This window comes from Meleagris gallopavo, chromosome Z (genome assembly GCF_905368555.1).
Source record: "Meleagris gallopavo chromosome Z, MGAL_WU_HG_1.1, whole genome shotgun sequence".
NCBI classification, from domain to species: domain Eukaryota; kingdom Metazoa; phylum Chordata; class Aves; order Galliformes; family Phasianidae; genus Meleagris; species Meleagris gallopavo.
Window position 1 is genome coordinate 56832520 of NC_139435.1, and position 17225 is coordinate 56849744.

General features: G+C 41.7%; 1 protein-coding gene across 2 annotated transcripts in view; it reads right to left on the bottom strand.

The window, feature by feature from the left end:
• Positions 1-2223: 2223 nt before the first annotated feature.
• The window catches only part of SHB (SH2 domain containing adaptor protein B), a 78165-nt gene continuing 63163 nt past the window's right edge, over positions 2224-17225 (bottom strand). The window contains exons 6-7 of one of the 2 annotated variants that reach the window (XR_014880376.1): positions 3344-5212; positions 2224-3297 (exon numbers count right to left, since the gene is read on the bottom strand). Coding sequence is in view for 1 of the 2 variants with exons in the window: in XM_085213092.1 (XP_085069218.1) it covers positions 5029-5212 (184 nt within the window). In the remaining variant the exon portion in view is untranslated. Of the gene's footprint in view, positions 5213-17225 lie in introns of both variants that reach the window. The other variant, XM_085213092.1, reaches the window with a different exon arrangement.

A 17225-nucleotide genomic window follows, 5' to 3' on the forward strand; every position in this document is an offset into this window, starting at 1 on the left:
TTTAATATTTTAGTCATTCTCAAATTGCTCCCTTTTTACACCCAATCCCCCTTAATGAGCCTGTAATACTTGGGAACACCAGCAGAGGGCTCCCATGGTAACTTCCAGTGTCTCCCCCTGAGGAAACCGGACAGCAATGCAGGTGAGAGGGCTCAATCCATCAGCAGCTTGAGATGATGTGGAGTACCAAATAAGACGTTGCAGCAACATTCCTCTCCATGTAGGCGCAGTACCTAGACCCCTGAACCCTACCACTTTCTCTTCTTCCAACTCAACATACCTGGTTCCCTCAGCTTGTCCTCATGAGGTCTGAACCCTAGACTACTTTTGTGAAACTGCTATAGACTTGCTTCAGCTTAAGACCTCTTCTTGAGACACATTCTCACTAGTGCTCTGCACCTCCTTCCTGTTCAGCTCCTTGTTCACTCTTCTCCCACTGATCATCCTCCAGTCTGTCCTTTTGCAAGAGGTAATTGCATCCAAACGTAGAACTGCCTTTGCTGAGCTTCAGGAGACTTATGCTGGCCCATTCCTTACTGTCAAACTCCCTATAAATTTCCCTCCAGTTTTCCAACAATTATGGTCCTCTCTAACACATGGATAGGACAAAGAAAAATTGTTTTAAATGAGGGTAGGAAGATTTAGGAGGAAGTTTTTTGTTTAGAGAGTGGTGAGGTGCTGGAATATGTTGCCCAGAGAGGTTGTGGATGTCCCATTCTGTAGATGTTTAAGGCCAGATTGGATGGGGCCCTGAGCAGCCTGATCAGTACTTGATGTAGTGGTTGTCAACTCTGCCTGTGTGAGGATGTTGGAACTTGATAATCCTTGATGTCCCTTCCAACCCAAGCCATTCTGTGATTCTATGATTGGAAGAGAGAGAGAACTAGTCCAGGATGTCTGACAGACAGACCTAAGAGAGTCACTGGATTTACCTTGAATAAAGATAAATCTTTATCTACAGACCTTGTGGATGTTGACTTCTAGATGACAGGCTAGCAGCCCCTTTCTGCTGGCAAAATGATGACAGGGAGATGTCATCCCTCATCTCCCAAAGCTGCTCTGCAAAGCTGCAATTAAGCTACTGTGCTTCTATCTTGGAATTACTAGCATCAATAAGTGAAACACAAAGACAGTGTAAGACACATGAGAAAGAACCAAACTAACCACAGGGTCCAACAGCTACTCTGTATCCTTCCTTTCTCACAAGAGACTACACCCAGAATAATGAAAAAGAAGCAATCTGCAGTATTTTGTGTGTGATCGCTGCAGACTATTAAAAGAGAAAGACCACATAAAAACAGGAGACACTCTACTGCTCAGTCTGTTCTTCTCTTGCTCAGACAGATCTGTGTCATTTCTGTTGCACAGCTTTAAAATGCCCCAACTCAAGGACAGCATGAATAACTGGCAGCAGCAGTGGAGGATTAAGGCAGGCTCTCCCCTGCCATCCAGCTATTGAGGAAGGGTTACCGCAGAGAGTAATCAGAAAGGTGAAATGGAGTCACACTTTGGATGAAAGGTGGCATTTGCAGCTACTACTGATGTTGCCATACAGTATTTGCATTGACAACCTGTGGAATGACAGCAAGAGAAAGGGCAAACCCTGAACTTCATTGCAATATAGATAAACAGTACATAAATATGTCATTCTCCAACTGTTTTTCCTCAGAGCATGGATTCAGGCCAAGTTCTTCGAGAAACTCCAAGTGTGTGTTTTGTATCTCTGGATAAGTACAGCCTCCACAGAAAGCTGTACTTAGACAAACCTTAAAAATTTTTCCAGTTATGGAAGGAAATGCGAAGCACAGTACTGGCCAACAAAACTTCCCATTGTGAAGATGTTCAGGCGTCTTCACCGTGCTGAAATACTCACCAAAACAGAGGCCTAATGAGCACCTCTTTTAAAGACTGCAAAAGATGATTCAGCAGTGTTTCCACAGGATAAGCAGTAATAACTGGATTCTTTGAGCATCTCCAGCAATTAGACAGCAACATCATTCATACATGCACCTGTGCTGCTTTTGTTGCGTCCTTGCAAAGGTACACACTGTCCAAAAAATTGCTCAGGGCAGAACCAAGGCATCTGATTTTCTATAGCCCAGCAATAATATTTAGTACACAGTTAAGACATGCAAATACAAGATGTTTTGAAAAGCCACTTCAACTGTTGTGTTCAAGACAATCTGAGTACACATTGACAATTACAGGAAGAAAATGGAGATGTTTATGATTTTTTTAAAATAAACTTTTAATGTGCTATATAGGCATGATCACTACGAGACCGTCCACCTATATGCAATACTACACACTGCAACACACTGCATTTTTAATGTACATTAAAATGTCTGGGAAGAATATTCCTTCACTGGAAAAAATATCATACAATCACTTAAATAAACAAAGACAACATTACAGTGCAAACAAAATCCTGGTTTTATTTATTCTGCAATTACGAGTATTTTCTTTCTAAAAGTTTTTTTTTTTTTTTTAAATAATTAAAAAACCTACCCACTGACAACCAACATTTTCTGAGATGATTTCCTTTTGCTGAATCATGGTCTGATCCTTGAAGCTGTAGTAAACTGTATAGAGATCTGTATGTTGCATATTGACCTGATTTGTGCCAGGCTTGGGATCCCAACCCCAAACCTGCAGACGGCAATAAAGTGGCACTGCTGGCTTCAACTGACTTTTGATCAGCCTGTGTCAAGAAAAATTCAGTACAACAGTCCTCTCCGTGAACTAAAGAAGTGTAGGTAAGAAAGGGCCAGGTGTTGGTTTACAATTATTTTGTTTTCTGCTGCTAATGGTTGTTAGAGAGTGTTGGGGCTTACTTTTCCATAAAAGAAGAAAAACAGTTGTAGGACAGCAACAATGGCAGATTCTAAAAAACACACTTTGCCATGAGAAAAAGGCAGTATTACATCCCTTTCACCCAGGAGGCATGTGGGCATTGCCAGAGTCACACAAGCAAAAAAAAAAAAAAAAAAAAAAAAAAAAAAGCAGCAGATGCAAGCAATCTGATTCCTAATCTGTGAGAGATCTGCCTTCATGTAGTCCTGCACCAGCAAAAACATGCTAATGTTAAAGTGCTTTTATGCTCTTCCCAATTGGGTGATTTTATGAGGAGAATGAAGGCATTATGGAAATGCAAGTGCGCATAGGTGAGAACACAAAAACCAGAGTAGTTGTTTCTTGGAGAGGAATGTTGTCTCTTTGTAAACTTCATTGTACAACCCTTCTCTCAGAAAACCAGTAAGAACCTCTGCCTTTGAATTCCATGTGAGACAGGGACAGCTTGACTCACTAGAGCGAGTCAAGCTGTCCCTGTCTAGAATGACACTAGGCTCCTCATGTACATGTGGTCCGCTCCTGCTCAGACTGTGCTGGATGTCAATAAACAGAACAAGGCAGGTTTAAAAGACAGGCAGCAGAACATTCACCACTGATGACATTATATGTGACTTCCTTCAGGTTCTTATCAGATTAGACAATACAGTGAAGCACTACTTTTACAGGCAGTAAGTGATTATTTCATTACATTTTTTTCAGATTTGCACTTCTACACATACATAAAAGAGAAGAAAGGAAAGAAAAGCTGAATTAAATAACACACAATTTCACAGTCCTTTTGCAGTCTGTAAAATACCTAAACTGCATGAAACCAGTTTGCTACTAAAACATCTGATAGGTTAATGCACAACACTCTAGATATAGGTGGGAGATGGCACAAAGTGAGGACTACCAGGCTATTGAATCCCCAGTTCCAATTTCTGCACAATTATAGTATTTCACTTATCGCATTCAACGAGCACACAGAGCATGTACCAAACATCTCTCAAGTGAATGGGCACGGAGTTGGCAGGACTGAGGTAGAGAGCAGCTTCTGCAGTGCTTCTTGCTGGCAGTGTATGAAGTACAGCAAGGGGAGTTCTGCTCGTGGGGAAAATGAACACTGGCCAGAAGGTGTGTGTTGAGGCACCATGTTTTAAGAATGTCTTGCACACTGGAAAATTGAATTTCTGCTCTGCTACATACCACTGTTCTCATCTGCATAGCTGTGAAAGCCAGCTTGTGTAACGGCAGTGTAACACACACTTCTGAATCTGCTACCTCAGTGTGACAACTGTTTGTTTCAGATGAAATAAGCAAGTGAAGATTTTGCCTACAAAAGCCTTTTAGAAGCCTTTGACCACCCTCATGCATAAATACTAACCCACATATTAAAATGACTCATTCTCAACTACTTAAAACATCAGGGTGCAATTTCCCCAAACAATATTAGCCACCTGCATCTAGGAATGAAACTTGCAAATGAAGACAGTAACCCTTATAGATTTATTATTGTACCAAAAAAAAAAAAAAGGATAAAAATATAGAATAGAATAGACTACATTTTTTATTATATCCCCTTATTCATAAATAATTGACCATGACGTGCTCTCACAAAACTATTCATTAAGATTGATGTGCCTAATAATGTTTCCACATTTGACTACCCCAAGAAACATTAGGGTTTAAACTCTGGGCATTAAGAAAACAAAATGCACCAAGCTAAGTGACCACACTGAGCTGCAAGGATTTGCCTGCTATCAGCTCCTTCTCAGGTACACCACGAACCTCACAGGCAGGTTACTTTTGTATATGGAAAAGCTTCTAAGGGTAGGAAGAGAATAAATGTTGCTGGTGCTTTACTGTTGAGAAGAACTTGTTGATTAAGTTTAAACAAAAGAATGTTTTGTTGGAAAGTATTTGCATTCACAGAGAAGCTCTGGGAAGGCTATCTGTTCTCTCTGTATTAAGGTAAGATTTCTTTCTCTTACACAGAAGCACAGTTTTAGGGGCATGCTGCAGCATAAGGTTACCATACACAAAGTCCCATACACAATTCTGTAGATCGCCCACATGCCCCAGTCTAAAGGCAGTTGCTCTGCATCATAGACTTGAGCGCTGGATTCCAACAATGGATTTAGTGCAACCCTGCTTACCTCTCACCTCCCATCCACAGGAAGGGGTGAGACTAGGATATTAGAGGGTCCGCACAGCCACAGGGTAGAGCAGTGACAAGTGTTCTGCTCCTTTGATAGGAAGCTTTTTTGTAGTGTAGTAATAGATGACTTCAGGAACACTGTCGAAGGGAGGGCTGTTCTGACCCAGGATGTATTTTTCTTTGGTTTTTGTCAGTTTCATGTGCATAAAACCTTGACTGCTCCTACAAGAAAAACAAAGTATTAGTTAATGATTTTGTACAGGGAGGAGGACAGCACCACAACAGACTCAATCACAATGCAGGGGAATGTCAGAGAACAAGACATTTTCTAATGACAGGCCAAGACTACTCCAACACAGTGACTGTTAGTTGCAAATCTTCAGAGGCAGTCCAGGACAAAGGCAAAGCAAGGTTGTTTTACCCTAGAGCTTACCCAGAGGCAAGCAAGAGGACAGCCTCTTTCCCCTTCCCTTCCATTTTGCTGTGAGCATTTAGTTTTTACAAAACCATCCATCATTTCTCGACAAAAGGTGTCACTGTTTTTGTTGTACTGGGTCCGTGCAGGCTGTAAGCCTCGCTCAGATGAGACAGATCTTGTTCTAGGGAGACCTCTGTGCAGGGCACTTTTCCTACCCTAGAGCAATTGCCCAGAGCGTGGCCTTGTGCAGGCATACCTGCTGCCCTCAGCTGGGGAAAATTCCTCAGATAGGCCCTTACAGAGATCTACAGCTTAAAAAATTTCATCTGCATTGTGCTTAGCTCAGGCTGCTGGCCTGCAGCCTTCCTGCAGGTGCAAGTCAGTATGAGACTTTGTTGAGGATTTTTTTTTTTTTCCCTTCTTAAGGCAAACTAAATACATGCTTTAGCTTAAACATAATAATAGTTAACTATCAATGCACTAGGCAAAATTCTACCACCACAGGCAGTTCTACAAGGAGCCTGCGAAGATGCATGTCCTGAACTGACTTGAGCAGTGCCCTGGTTCAGTGGTCATAGCTTCAGACCATCTGCTTACAAACAAGGGAACATTTGTGCTGCTGGCTTTTCCCTTCACTGCAAAGCAGCGAGGTACGGCAAGAACAAATACTTCTGTTGTTCCATCAAAGCTCAGAGATGTTGCCTCGGGAAGCTCTAGTGGTCCCATTTCTCATCAAAAGAAGAATTTTCTTGGCAATTTCTCTTTCTTTTGGTAAAACACGTTTGCGGAGCAAACTGCAATCACAGAGAACTCCCCAGGACTAATGCATCTCATTAATGTATGCTGTGTTTGAAAGGAAACATGCAATTCATGCTAATGCTGCATATCATTCATTACCATAACAAAAAGCAATTTTTGATCAAAAGGCCTATGAAATACTGCTAATGAAATTGACCCTAGTAACAAAACCAATCCACTTCTAGAAAGCAAGCTATTTAATAATACATGATGTAATTTTGCAGCTGCTGGTACATACTGCCTGCAGCTAATATGTACCTCTTACAGCTCTTACTTTTTCTGGTAATTGCTTGATGAATTTTTCATGAAAAATACAAGCCACACTCACCCTAGATCAATTCATTTCATAGTAGAATGACTGAAAAACCTTTCATACAAAACTGATATGACTGGAGGTAGAGGGACCACTTTCATCCTACAGAAACGTAATCCCCTTAATGTAAGCTACATGCAATTCATATTTATAGGATCAAAAATCCATCACTGTTTTTCCAAGTTTTCTACTCTAACTCATCAGTATCTCAACAACATACTCTCTTTTCAACCAGACTGCACTACAATTTTTGAGAGGTGTAGACCTGCAATTGCTAAAAATCAGTAATGAAGCAAAATGACTATTGGGAGTAGAAGGATTAAGCTGATAATCAAAGAACCTTTTCCTGCAGTCACTGTATCATCATTTATATCACCATTTAATCGTTGCAGCCCTCTTTGACGCTGGCCTCACTTAGCCATTGAAAGATGAATTCCACAAGGCTAGCACACCCAGGGATTTTATATGCCCAAGGCTCTTCTATTAAAACCAATTGCTATAGAAGATCTTTGTGGAACTTCCCAGATGATTCAACTTTCAACTGGTCACATGGAGATGAAAAATTGTATTCATTGTTATCTTCTGTTATTTTCATTCTTAGCTATCTCCACTAATTATTCAGCAAGATCTCTGACAGGTCTCACCAAAAGTTAGTTTTCTTTTAAAGGTATTTATTAGAAAACTGGTAGGAAATGCTAAACTAGTGTTCTGACCGTTGAAAATTTGGGATTCCGCACCCACATACATGTCCCACCTCCCTTCCTTGCTGAAGAAAAGAAGATACAAAGAAGTCTTTGGTGTTTAGACAGGTCAAAACCAGAGTTTCCCCATTGCAGGTTTTCCCTGAACAGGTTTGAAACGGGGGTAGATCTTATTGTAGTTCCTTGTGAAATAAATACCAACCCCCCTGTCATGGTTTTATGTTTTTTTGGTTTTCAGTATTCCGCATCAAAACATCATGTGGTGCACTGGGAGTTAAAGTGTTAATGCTCCAATTCCAGGCACCTATCCCTATACATTATGGAAGTCATGGGATCTGGCCCTTCTGGGTGGGGCGGTCTCTTACTGCCTGGCAGTGGGTCTGGTAAGGACTGGCAAAAACATTCTATTGTGACTGGTCCAGGGGCTCCATGTATACTAGGTATCGATTACCTCAGAAGGGGGCATTTCAAGGATCCTAAGGGGTATCGATGGGCCTTTGGGATAGCTGCTGTGGACACAGACAACATTAAGCAGCTGTCTGTTTTGCCTGGCCTGTCAGAAGATCCGTTTGTTGTGGGGTTGCTACAAGTAAAAGAGCAACAGGTACCGATTGCCACAAAAATGGTGCACAGATGGCAGTACCGCACCAACAGGGATTGCCTGCTCCCCATTCATAAGTTGATTCGTCAACTAGAGGGTCAGGGGGTGATCAGCAAAACTCACAGCCCCATATGGACAGTGCGTAAAGCCAGTGGAGAATGGAGGCTGACGGTGGACTACCATGGCCTGAATAAAGTCACACCCCCACTGAGTGCTGCTGTGCCAGACATGTTAGAGCTCCAATATGAACTAGAGTCAAAAGCAGCCAAGTGGTATGCCACCACTGACATTGCTAACACCTTCTTTTCCATTCCTTTGGCTGAAGAATGTAGGCCACAGTTTGCTTTCACATGGAGGGGCGTTCAGTATACTTGGAGCCGTTTGCCCCAGGGGTGGAAACACAGCCCAAACATTTGCCATGGGTTGATCCAAACTGTATTGGAACAGGGCAGTGCTCCTGATCAATGCACTCCTGCAGTGCATTGATGATATCGTTGTGTGGGGCGATACTGCAGAAGTCTTCATGAAAGGAGAGCGAATAATCTAAATTCTTCCGTGTGTTGGTTGTGCTATTAAGCGGAGCAAAGTGAAAGGACCTGCTCAGGAAATTCAGTTCCTAGGTATAAAGTGGCAAGATGGCGATTGTCACATCCCAACAGATGTGATTGACAAAATCACTGCCATGTCTCCACCCACTAACAAGAGAGAGACACAATCTTTTCTGGGCACAGTGGGCTTTTGGAGAATGCATGTTCCAAACTATAGCTTCATTGTAAGTCCCTTTTATCATGTGACACGAATGAAGACTGAGTTCACATGGGGCCCTGAGCAGCAGCAGGCTTTTGAACAGATTAAACAGGAAATCGCCCATGCCATGGCCCTAGGGCCAGTACGGACAGGATAGGGTATAAAGAACATCCTCTACACTGCTGCTGGAGAGAAAGGTACCACTTGGAGTTTGTGGCAAAGAGCCTCAGGAGAGACCCGAGGCCGACCGCTGGGATTCTGTAGGCTCAACAGGGGGTCACAGAAGAGAGCTACACTCCAACTGAAAAGGAGATCTTAGCCGCATATGAGGGGGTTCGGGCTGCTTCTGAAGATTATGGTACTGAAACACAGCTCCTTCTGGTACCTCGACTGCCAGTGCTGAACTGGATGTTTAAAGGAAAGGTTCCTTCCACCCATCATGCTACTGATGCCACTTGGAGTAAGTGGATTGCGCTGATTACACAACGAGCATGGATGGGGAATCTCAACCGTCCAGGAATCCTAGAGGTGATCACGGACTGGCCTGAAGGTAAAAAGTTTGGAACATCACCAGGAGAAGAAGTATCACGTGCAAAAGAGGCCCCACCATACAATGAACTACCAGAAAATGAAAAGAAATATGCCTTATTCACAGATGGATCATGTCGTACTGTGGGAAAGCATTGCAGAGGCCACTGAAGGAAAAGGAGAATCGAGCCAATTTGCAGAGGTAAAGGCTGTCCAACTGGCCTTGGATGTTGCTGAACGGGAGAGGTGGCCAATGCTTTATCTTTACACTGACTCATGGATGATGGCAAATGCTCTGTGGGGGGTGGTTACAGCAGTGGGAGCAAAATAACTAGCAAAGAAGGGGTAAACCTATTTGGGCTGCTGAACTGTGAAAAGATATTGCTGCCCAAATAAAGAATATGGTTATAAAGGTGTGCCATGTAGATGCCCATGTGCCCAAGTGTCGGGCTACTGAAGAATAGCAAAATAACCATCAGGTAGACCGAGCTGCCAAAATTGAGGTGGCTCAAATAGACCTGGACTGGCAGAACAAGGGTGAATTATTTCTAGCTCGATGGGCCCATGAGACCTTGGGCCTTCAAGGGAAAGATGCAACATATAAGTGGGCTAGAGACCGAGGGGTGGACTTAACTATGGGTGCTATTGCCCAGGTTATTCATGATTGTGAAACATGTGCCACAATTAAACAAGCCAAGAGGATGAAACCACTCTGGGGGGAAGGTCGATGACAAAAGTACAAATATGGGGAGGCATGGCAGGTTGATTATATCACCTTGCCACGATCTCGCAGTGGTAAATGTCATGTGCTTATTATGATGGAGGCAACCACTGCGTGGCTTGAAACATATGCAGTACCCCATGCTACCGCCCGAAATACCATATTAGGTCTTGAGAAACAAGTCCTGTGGTGACATGGCACTCCAGAAAGAATTGAGTCAGATAATGGGACTCGTTTTAAAAATTCTCTTGTAAATACTTGGGCCAAAGATCATGGCATTGAGTGGATTTACCATCTTCCCTGCCATGCACCAGCCTTTGGTAAAACTGAACAATACAATGGGTTGTTAAAAACTATGCTGAAAGCAACGGGAGGCAGAATATTTAAGCACTGTTAGAAGCATTTGGCAGAAGCCACCTGGTTAGTCAATACCAGAGAATCTATCAATCGTGATGGTCCTACCCAATCCGGCTCCCTACATACCATAGAGGGAGATAAAGTCCCTGTTGTACACATAAAGAACATGTTGGGAAAGGCAGTTTGGGTTCTTTCAGCTTCTGGAAAGGGCAACCCTCTCCGTGGTACTGTTTTTGCCCAGGGACCAGGGTCCACTTGGTGGGTAATGCAGAAAAACAGGGATGTTCAATGTGTACCGCAAGGAGACTTGATGCAGGGGGAGTGCAGTTGGTAATTCTATGTATATGTATATAGACATGTGTGTGTAATGCATTTTAATCATTTTTTGTTTGTTCGTATATATGTATGCATATATATTAGGGCAGGGGCCTACTGCCCCCCTGTCACGGGCGTAAATTGATCTAGTTAACTCCATGACACCCCCAAAAAACAAACAACAGAAAACCAAAATAAGAAACCCTCCTCATCCATTGTATTTCCTCCTTTGCACTTCTATGGTTTTGAGTTCTCCCAAAAATAGCAGAATTTTTACTCAGTAAAACCCCATCTGAATGCAAAGCCCTCAGAAGTAGATTTCTGATGTCCTTCTCTATGAGTGGCTAAGGAGCAGAGGTGGCAATTAGCAGCCACGTGAAACTGATCTCAAAGCTTTGCAATAACAAGAATGCACGTTCACAAAAGAAAAAAGACTAAGAGGAAAGATCAGCATTCAAACAATGAACAGATTTTGCTGATTGCTAGTGTTTGTATGCAACAGTAATCAACACATTTTTAATGATGGAGTGAGTTCTAATTTCTATCCCAGCTGTCCAGAACTCTTTAAGCTGAGCACTATTCCAAGATTACTGGCAGATGAAAGCGAAGATTATTAGAAGCTGAATTTTGTGTTTCCAGTACTTTCCTCCCTCCTTTCTTGCCTTCGTTTAAGTTTCCAAAAATTACATTGTGAAACTGTTACCTGCTTTCCTTGCTCCAAGTAAACCAATTGAGACATCATTTATTGCAGCCAGAAATACCAAGATAGTCATTTCCAGTCTTCTAGAATGAAGAATAAATTCACTCGGAAGGAAGTGGTGTGGCAGGTGGATTGAAAGATCTCTGCAGGTTCTTTCCAGCTGAGCCACTCAATTCCACGCCCTTGAATATAGCTCTTACAAGTGCCAAGGATTTCAAACCATTCACATCTCCATTCGGGATCCTGTGCTGTAAACCCTTCCCTTTTTGTTTCTGAAGTCTGCTTTACAGGCTCCCCCCTTCTGACATGCCTCAACTCAAAGAAAATTAGGGCCCATTAGTAATTGGCATGGACAGAATATGTCTACACTTGTTTTACAACACGACTTCTGTAAGACCAGTGAGTAGAATTACAGGAATATTGTTCAGAAAGAAACTTAAAAGCAATATTCCTCCATCATCATCTCCTCCAAATCCTTTCAATTCATGCCTTGATCTTAGTAAACATAGAGGTTACTGAAATGTAAGGTAGAGATGAGGTAAAAGTCCCATGATTGAAGTGGCTGTAAATCAGTTTCTGCTTAGTTTTCTGCAGTGTCATTTGCGTTCACTTGAATTTTACAAGCACAAGCAAAACATGCCCTTGAGAATGTATTGTCATGTTTTTGGAATCTGGATTACTCAATTATTTCACCAACAATAGCTGTTAGAAACTTCCTGGTCTTCCAGGTCTGACAACCAAGAAGTAGAACCTAAAAGAAAATCCCAAACTGAATACACGAACATTGACGAAAGCCAGTGTCTTACGTAGATCTGACACAATCACTTTGCAAGAAAATATGCTGGAACCTTATTTAAGTAATGTAACAAATGGTTACTGTGTAACTTCCAAATGTTGCTATGATTTCTCAGTGTTTCTCCCAAGTTTTTGTTCAGCTGAGAGTGACAAAAGAAAGACAGTGTCAGGACAGTGACACTATGGAAAATATTAATTCCTACCTTATTTCAACCATTCCCATGAGTTTTAAATGCAAAACTGGAGAACTCCTAGATACTGATCCCTGCACCAAACTGATTTGGACTCTCCAGGGCAGGTGTTTATACAGACACAATACATGATACATGACTAATAGTCACACCTTGTTTAAAATGTTTTGCAACTCAACCATAAAACCAAGCGACTTTGAATTAGAGCTTTCCCACACATTTTACCTCAGTTTTCAAAATCCAGTGAGGATGGGAAAATGGATTGTACAGACAGCTCATCAGATCGTGCTTTGTTTGATCCTATGCCTGAACTCTGGTAAAAGAACCTTTAGGAAATATTAATTAGGCACTAAACCTAGCATTTTTTTTCCAGAAAATGTTAACAACTATGAAAAATTATTCATGTTCACAGTCAGGAAAATTGGTCAAGCCTTCTGAATACAGGTTTTGCTGTAGAAAGTGCTGTCCTGTCAGAACAGATTTTCTGCATCAAGGCATTCATAGTGAAATGCCACTTGGGCAAGGAAAAAGGCAATAACATTCTGCAGCATCAGAAAAAGCATTCTAGCAATGCTGGAAATGAATGTTGTTTCATGCTCTCACTTTGAACAAAACTGACAATGTTTCATGGCAACTTACAGAAACAAAGAAATGAATTCAAGTCTCTTCTGAAACAAACAAAAAACAAACCTGTTTTTTCCCCCTCTGTATGAGTGATCAATTGCACAAGTCCTTTACTGGAGACAATCAAGTTTCTCACCTGACTATCGATCCTGTGGCTCAGCTCTGCTTTTTCAAACACAGAACACGCAGCATTGTCATCCTGCGTCTAACAGCCACTATTTCCACTGTACAAGCATGTGTCACTTCCTCTGCTAAAAAGGGTTAGTGCCCCTTTGTAGCACCATGCAAAACAGTACTTTGCAGAAGAGCTCTGTTGTGCCCAGGCTCTATTCTCTATAAGCAATGCTAATCTGCTGCTAGGAAAGCAGGAAGAATGTTTAGCCTGTTGGACTTCTGTAGAAGTGGCAAAATCCTCATCTGCTAACAGCCACCTCCTTGTAATTTCTGTTTAGGCTGACAGCAGACTAGAAATGCATAGAGAGATAGGAATTAGGATTTTCTTATGTCACAACTACTGCTTTCCAAGAAGATGTTATGTGTTTTAAATTAACTAAAATGTATAGAGCTCAGGCCAGAACCTACCGCAGAGTTTATGTAATCAGCCTTGAAAAACAGGACCTCTTCTACAAATCAGTCTTACATTTTCATATGCAACAAAAACTCTGCTTTCACTCTCCTATGCCATTTAAGGAAAACCACAAGTGTATCTGTAAGCTCACGGGACCAGGGTTTTAGTAAACAACATCCTCCATGGATGTCAAAAAGGCTGAATTCAGGTTTTCTATCCTGCTGAAGGCAATGATTGCACAGAAATTATTTGACAAAAGAGAAAGTAAAGATCATTCCTGTTTTTATTGACACTACGCACATTCAGTTCACTTCTGAAATAATCTTAATCTAAAATTTAGAAGTAGTCACATTTCTCCAAACTGAAAAGTAAGAAAATAAAGTGTAAGCAAGATGCACACCATTGCAAAGGGCCTTGGCAAAAGGAGACTCTGACTGAAGGAGTTAAACAACACTAGGAACCTCCAAAAGCTGCCAAAAGCCAAGCAATTCAAAAATCACTCAAAAAATGGCAGAGCATCTTGAAGGTTCTGATAAAACCAGATTTGTGGCCTTGGATGTGGCCACAACAGCCTCAAAGCCAGCAAATAAACAATGTTAGAGGTAACTGTACTTAGGGTTTTGAGATGAATTTAAATATTGGAGTAGATTTCAGGAGAATCAAAAGCACACGTTACCGTCTTCAGGACATCAAGCCAGAAACCTCTATTACAGTGAATAAACATACTCAGCTCTACTACTAATTTTGAAATTACCCACCATTTACGCCAGAGAAAATGAGCCCTCACCACCTGTCAGGCAAGCATACTTCAACCACTTTCAGATCTCTGGATTTCCCTTTTCCAACATACTTACTAGAATCTGGAGAGTAATCAGCCATCTAAATCTGACGGCTGTTTTCATGCATTCTGAATAACTCTGTGGAAGTCTGTAGAAATGCACAGTAACAAAGGCTCTAGGCAAACCAAAACATACAGGATCTTCCCTCTTCCATTTTTAGAGAAAGTAGTCACCTTTCATCTCTGTCAGCACACTCCGCTCAGTGTCAAGTTTGTAACCTTTACTTCCTAAAGCAAACCAATGCTCAAATACCAGGAAATGTTTTTTCACCACTACAGCGTCATTAAAAGATGACTGTTAAATTCTTCAAGAACAATTAAGAATTACAATAGCTGTTAATTGTTTTAACTTCAATTATATTCCAGCTAAGGCTTACAGCACATCTATACACCTCCAGATGTCTGTTTCCATCCAGTCCAACTCCATGTCCCCAGCAAGACCTGCACATCAGGTTGTTGAGTGTTTTGAACAGGCAGTTTCATAAAACCTGTGGGGATAAATATTTCCTGACCTCTCTGAGCCCAGTCTCAGGGCTGCACTGCTCTCACATGGAAGAAGTTCTTCCATACGTGCAATGGGAACTCCTTGCTGAAGCTTGTGACTCACTGTCCAACAAACAGCCATATTTTTAGTAACTTTCTTGGTAAGGCGTTCCAAAGCTCACCACCTCAATTCCTCTTCTGCAGAACAGCCAGGCTCAATGCCATGAGTTAACATCTACCAACCCTTCCAGTGACTACCTGTCTCTGGACCTGCTCCAGTTTTGACTGGCCTCACACCAGGTACAGCTTCACAAGTACAGTGTTCTGTATATGCAATCCTTTTTTTGTCCTTTTACTTGTGCTTTAGCTATTACAGTCCAGCAGGTGGCTGGATTTCACTGAAAAAGACTGAAACTTAAAGCAGCATACAAATTGAGATTTCCTACTGTTACGTTTCACAGTGCATCTACAAGAGCTTGATGTGCACTGAAGTCATGGCTGAACACCTGAAATACAAGTATGATGGCTCTCCTCTTGCTTCTATACCTCTTCCTGCACTTATTCTACCACCCTAATTGCTAGTAAAAAGCAGACCTTACATAAAGAAGCTTGCAACTGGGAATTTCATTGGCAGCAGTGACACAGTTATGGATCTCAAGTTTTCACTAAGCCTTATGCAATTAAAACTGAATTTAAGAAAAGAGTGAGGGGTATGAGAAGGCCAAGCACTTACAACCATGAAAGAATACACAGAAAACACAAGGAACAATGACAAGTGGTGCCCATCAGTCAGTACTGGAGCCAGTGCCATTTAACATCTTCATCAAAATGGGACTGAGTGCACCCTCAGCAAGGTTGTGGACACATCTGAAGGGGGATGCCATTCAGAGAGACTTAAACAGCCCTGTTGAAAAGGACCTGGAGGTACTAACAGATGGCAGCTGGATCTGAGCCAGTATTGTGCCCTAAGAGTCCAGAAAGCCAACTGCATCTTGGGCTGCACCAAAAACAGTGTGGACAGCAGAGTAAGGGAGGTGACCCTGCCCTTTTGCTCTGCACTGATGAGCTCTCATCTGGAATACTGAATCCAGATGTGGAGTCCTCAGTACAGGATAGACATGGACCTGTTGGAGTGCATCCAGAGGAGGGCTGCAAAAATGATGCCTGGGATAGAGCCCTATGAGGACAGTCTGAGAGAGTGGGGCTGTTGAACCTGGTGAAGAGAAAGCTCTGGCAGGACCTGATGGCAGCCTTTCAGTAACGAAAGGGGGGATATAAGAAAGAAGAGGACAGAAACTTTAGCAGGGTCTGTTGTGATAGGACAAGGGAAAATGAATTCAAAGTAAAGAAGGAAAGATTTAGATTGAATATAAGGAAGAATTTTTTCACAGTAAGGGTGGTGAGGCAATGGGACAGGTTGCCCAGAGAAGTGGTGGGTGCCTCATCCCTAGGCACACTCAAAGCCAGGCTGGATGGGGTTGTGAGCAACCTGATCTAGCTGTAGGTGTCCCTGTTCACTGCAAGGGAGTTGGGCTAAGATGACGTTTAAGGGTCCCTTCCAATTCAAGCAATTCTACGATTCTATAATGTGTGGCTGCTGGAGGGGCTACCAAAGAAGACACAGCTGCCTCAGCTGAGGCGCAGGTCTCTGGATTGTCCAGATCATCCACAGAATGATACCTTTTGCCTCAAACACTTGTCATAACCAAGAAAAAAAATCCTTGTTTTAACTGAGCTGAGCAACAGATGAATCCAGATATTAAAGATCATTTAATGCCTCCAGAGATATGCAACTCATACACAATGAATTTTCACCAGGTAAACAACACTTATTTAAAACAACAACCATTTACACGAGCAACTTAAATTAAAACAAATGTTTTATCTACAGGTGCATTATAATTTGGAAATGGAGCATCTTCTATGGTTGCTTCATACATGCAGAATAACCACTTTTCTAATATGAAGCTGACAAACAACTCGTGTGTCTGATCTTCTCAAAGACCACAGAATACAGAAAGCTTTCCTAATACCAGAAATATGGTCTTTGGAGACCTCTCCATTGTACATTTGTCACATTAAATGAAATTGAGCAAATGCTGCTGTCTTTTATCTTTTCAGATGTAGGTAATGTTTTTGTAGATTCCCTTTGCCAGACATTGCTGTATTTCAGAAACCCTAAAGTTTGTCTCCTGTTGTCAGAGAGAATACCATAAAATCAAAAACTGCAGAGCTGTTTGTTTTTATTAAAAAAAATAAAAAAAATCAAGCTACAGAATCACATGAAGGTACAGAATAGATTTTATATTGCTGTCATAATCTCAGTTATCTTTTCCTTTTTTCAAGTATCAGAAATGTATCCATAGAACTGAAAAAAATGCTGGTTTGTACATGCTGATTAGGTCCCTGAGAAGCACAAACACACCAAAAGAAAAATGGTGAACTTATCTCACTCACCTACACATAAGGCACTTCCCCATTTTTATGACTAAGTAGAATCATTGTTGTTTAAACAGTAAAAATAAAGAAAACACAGG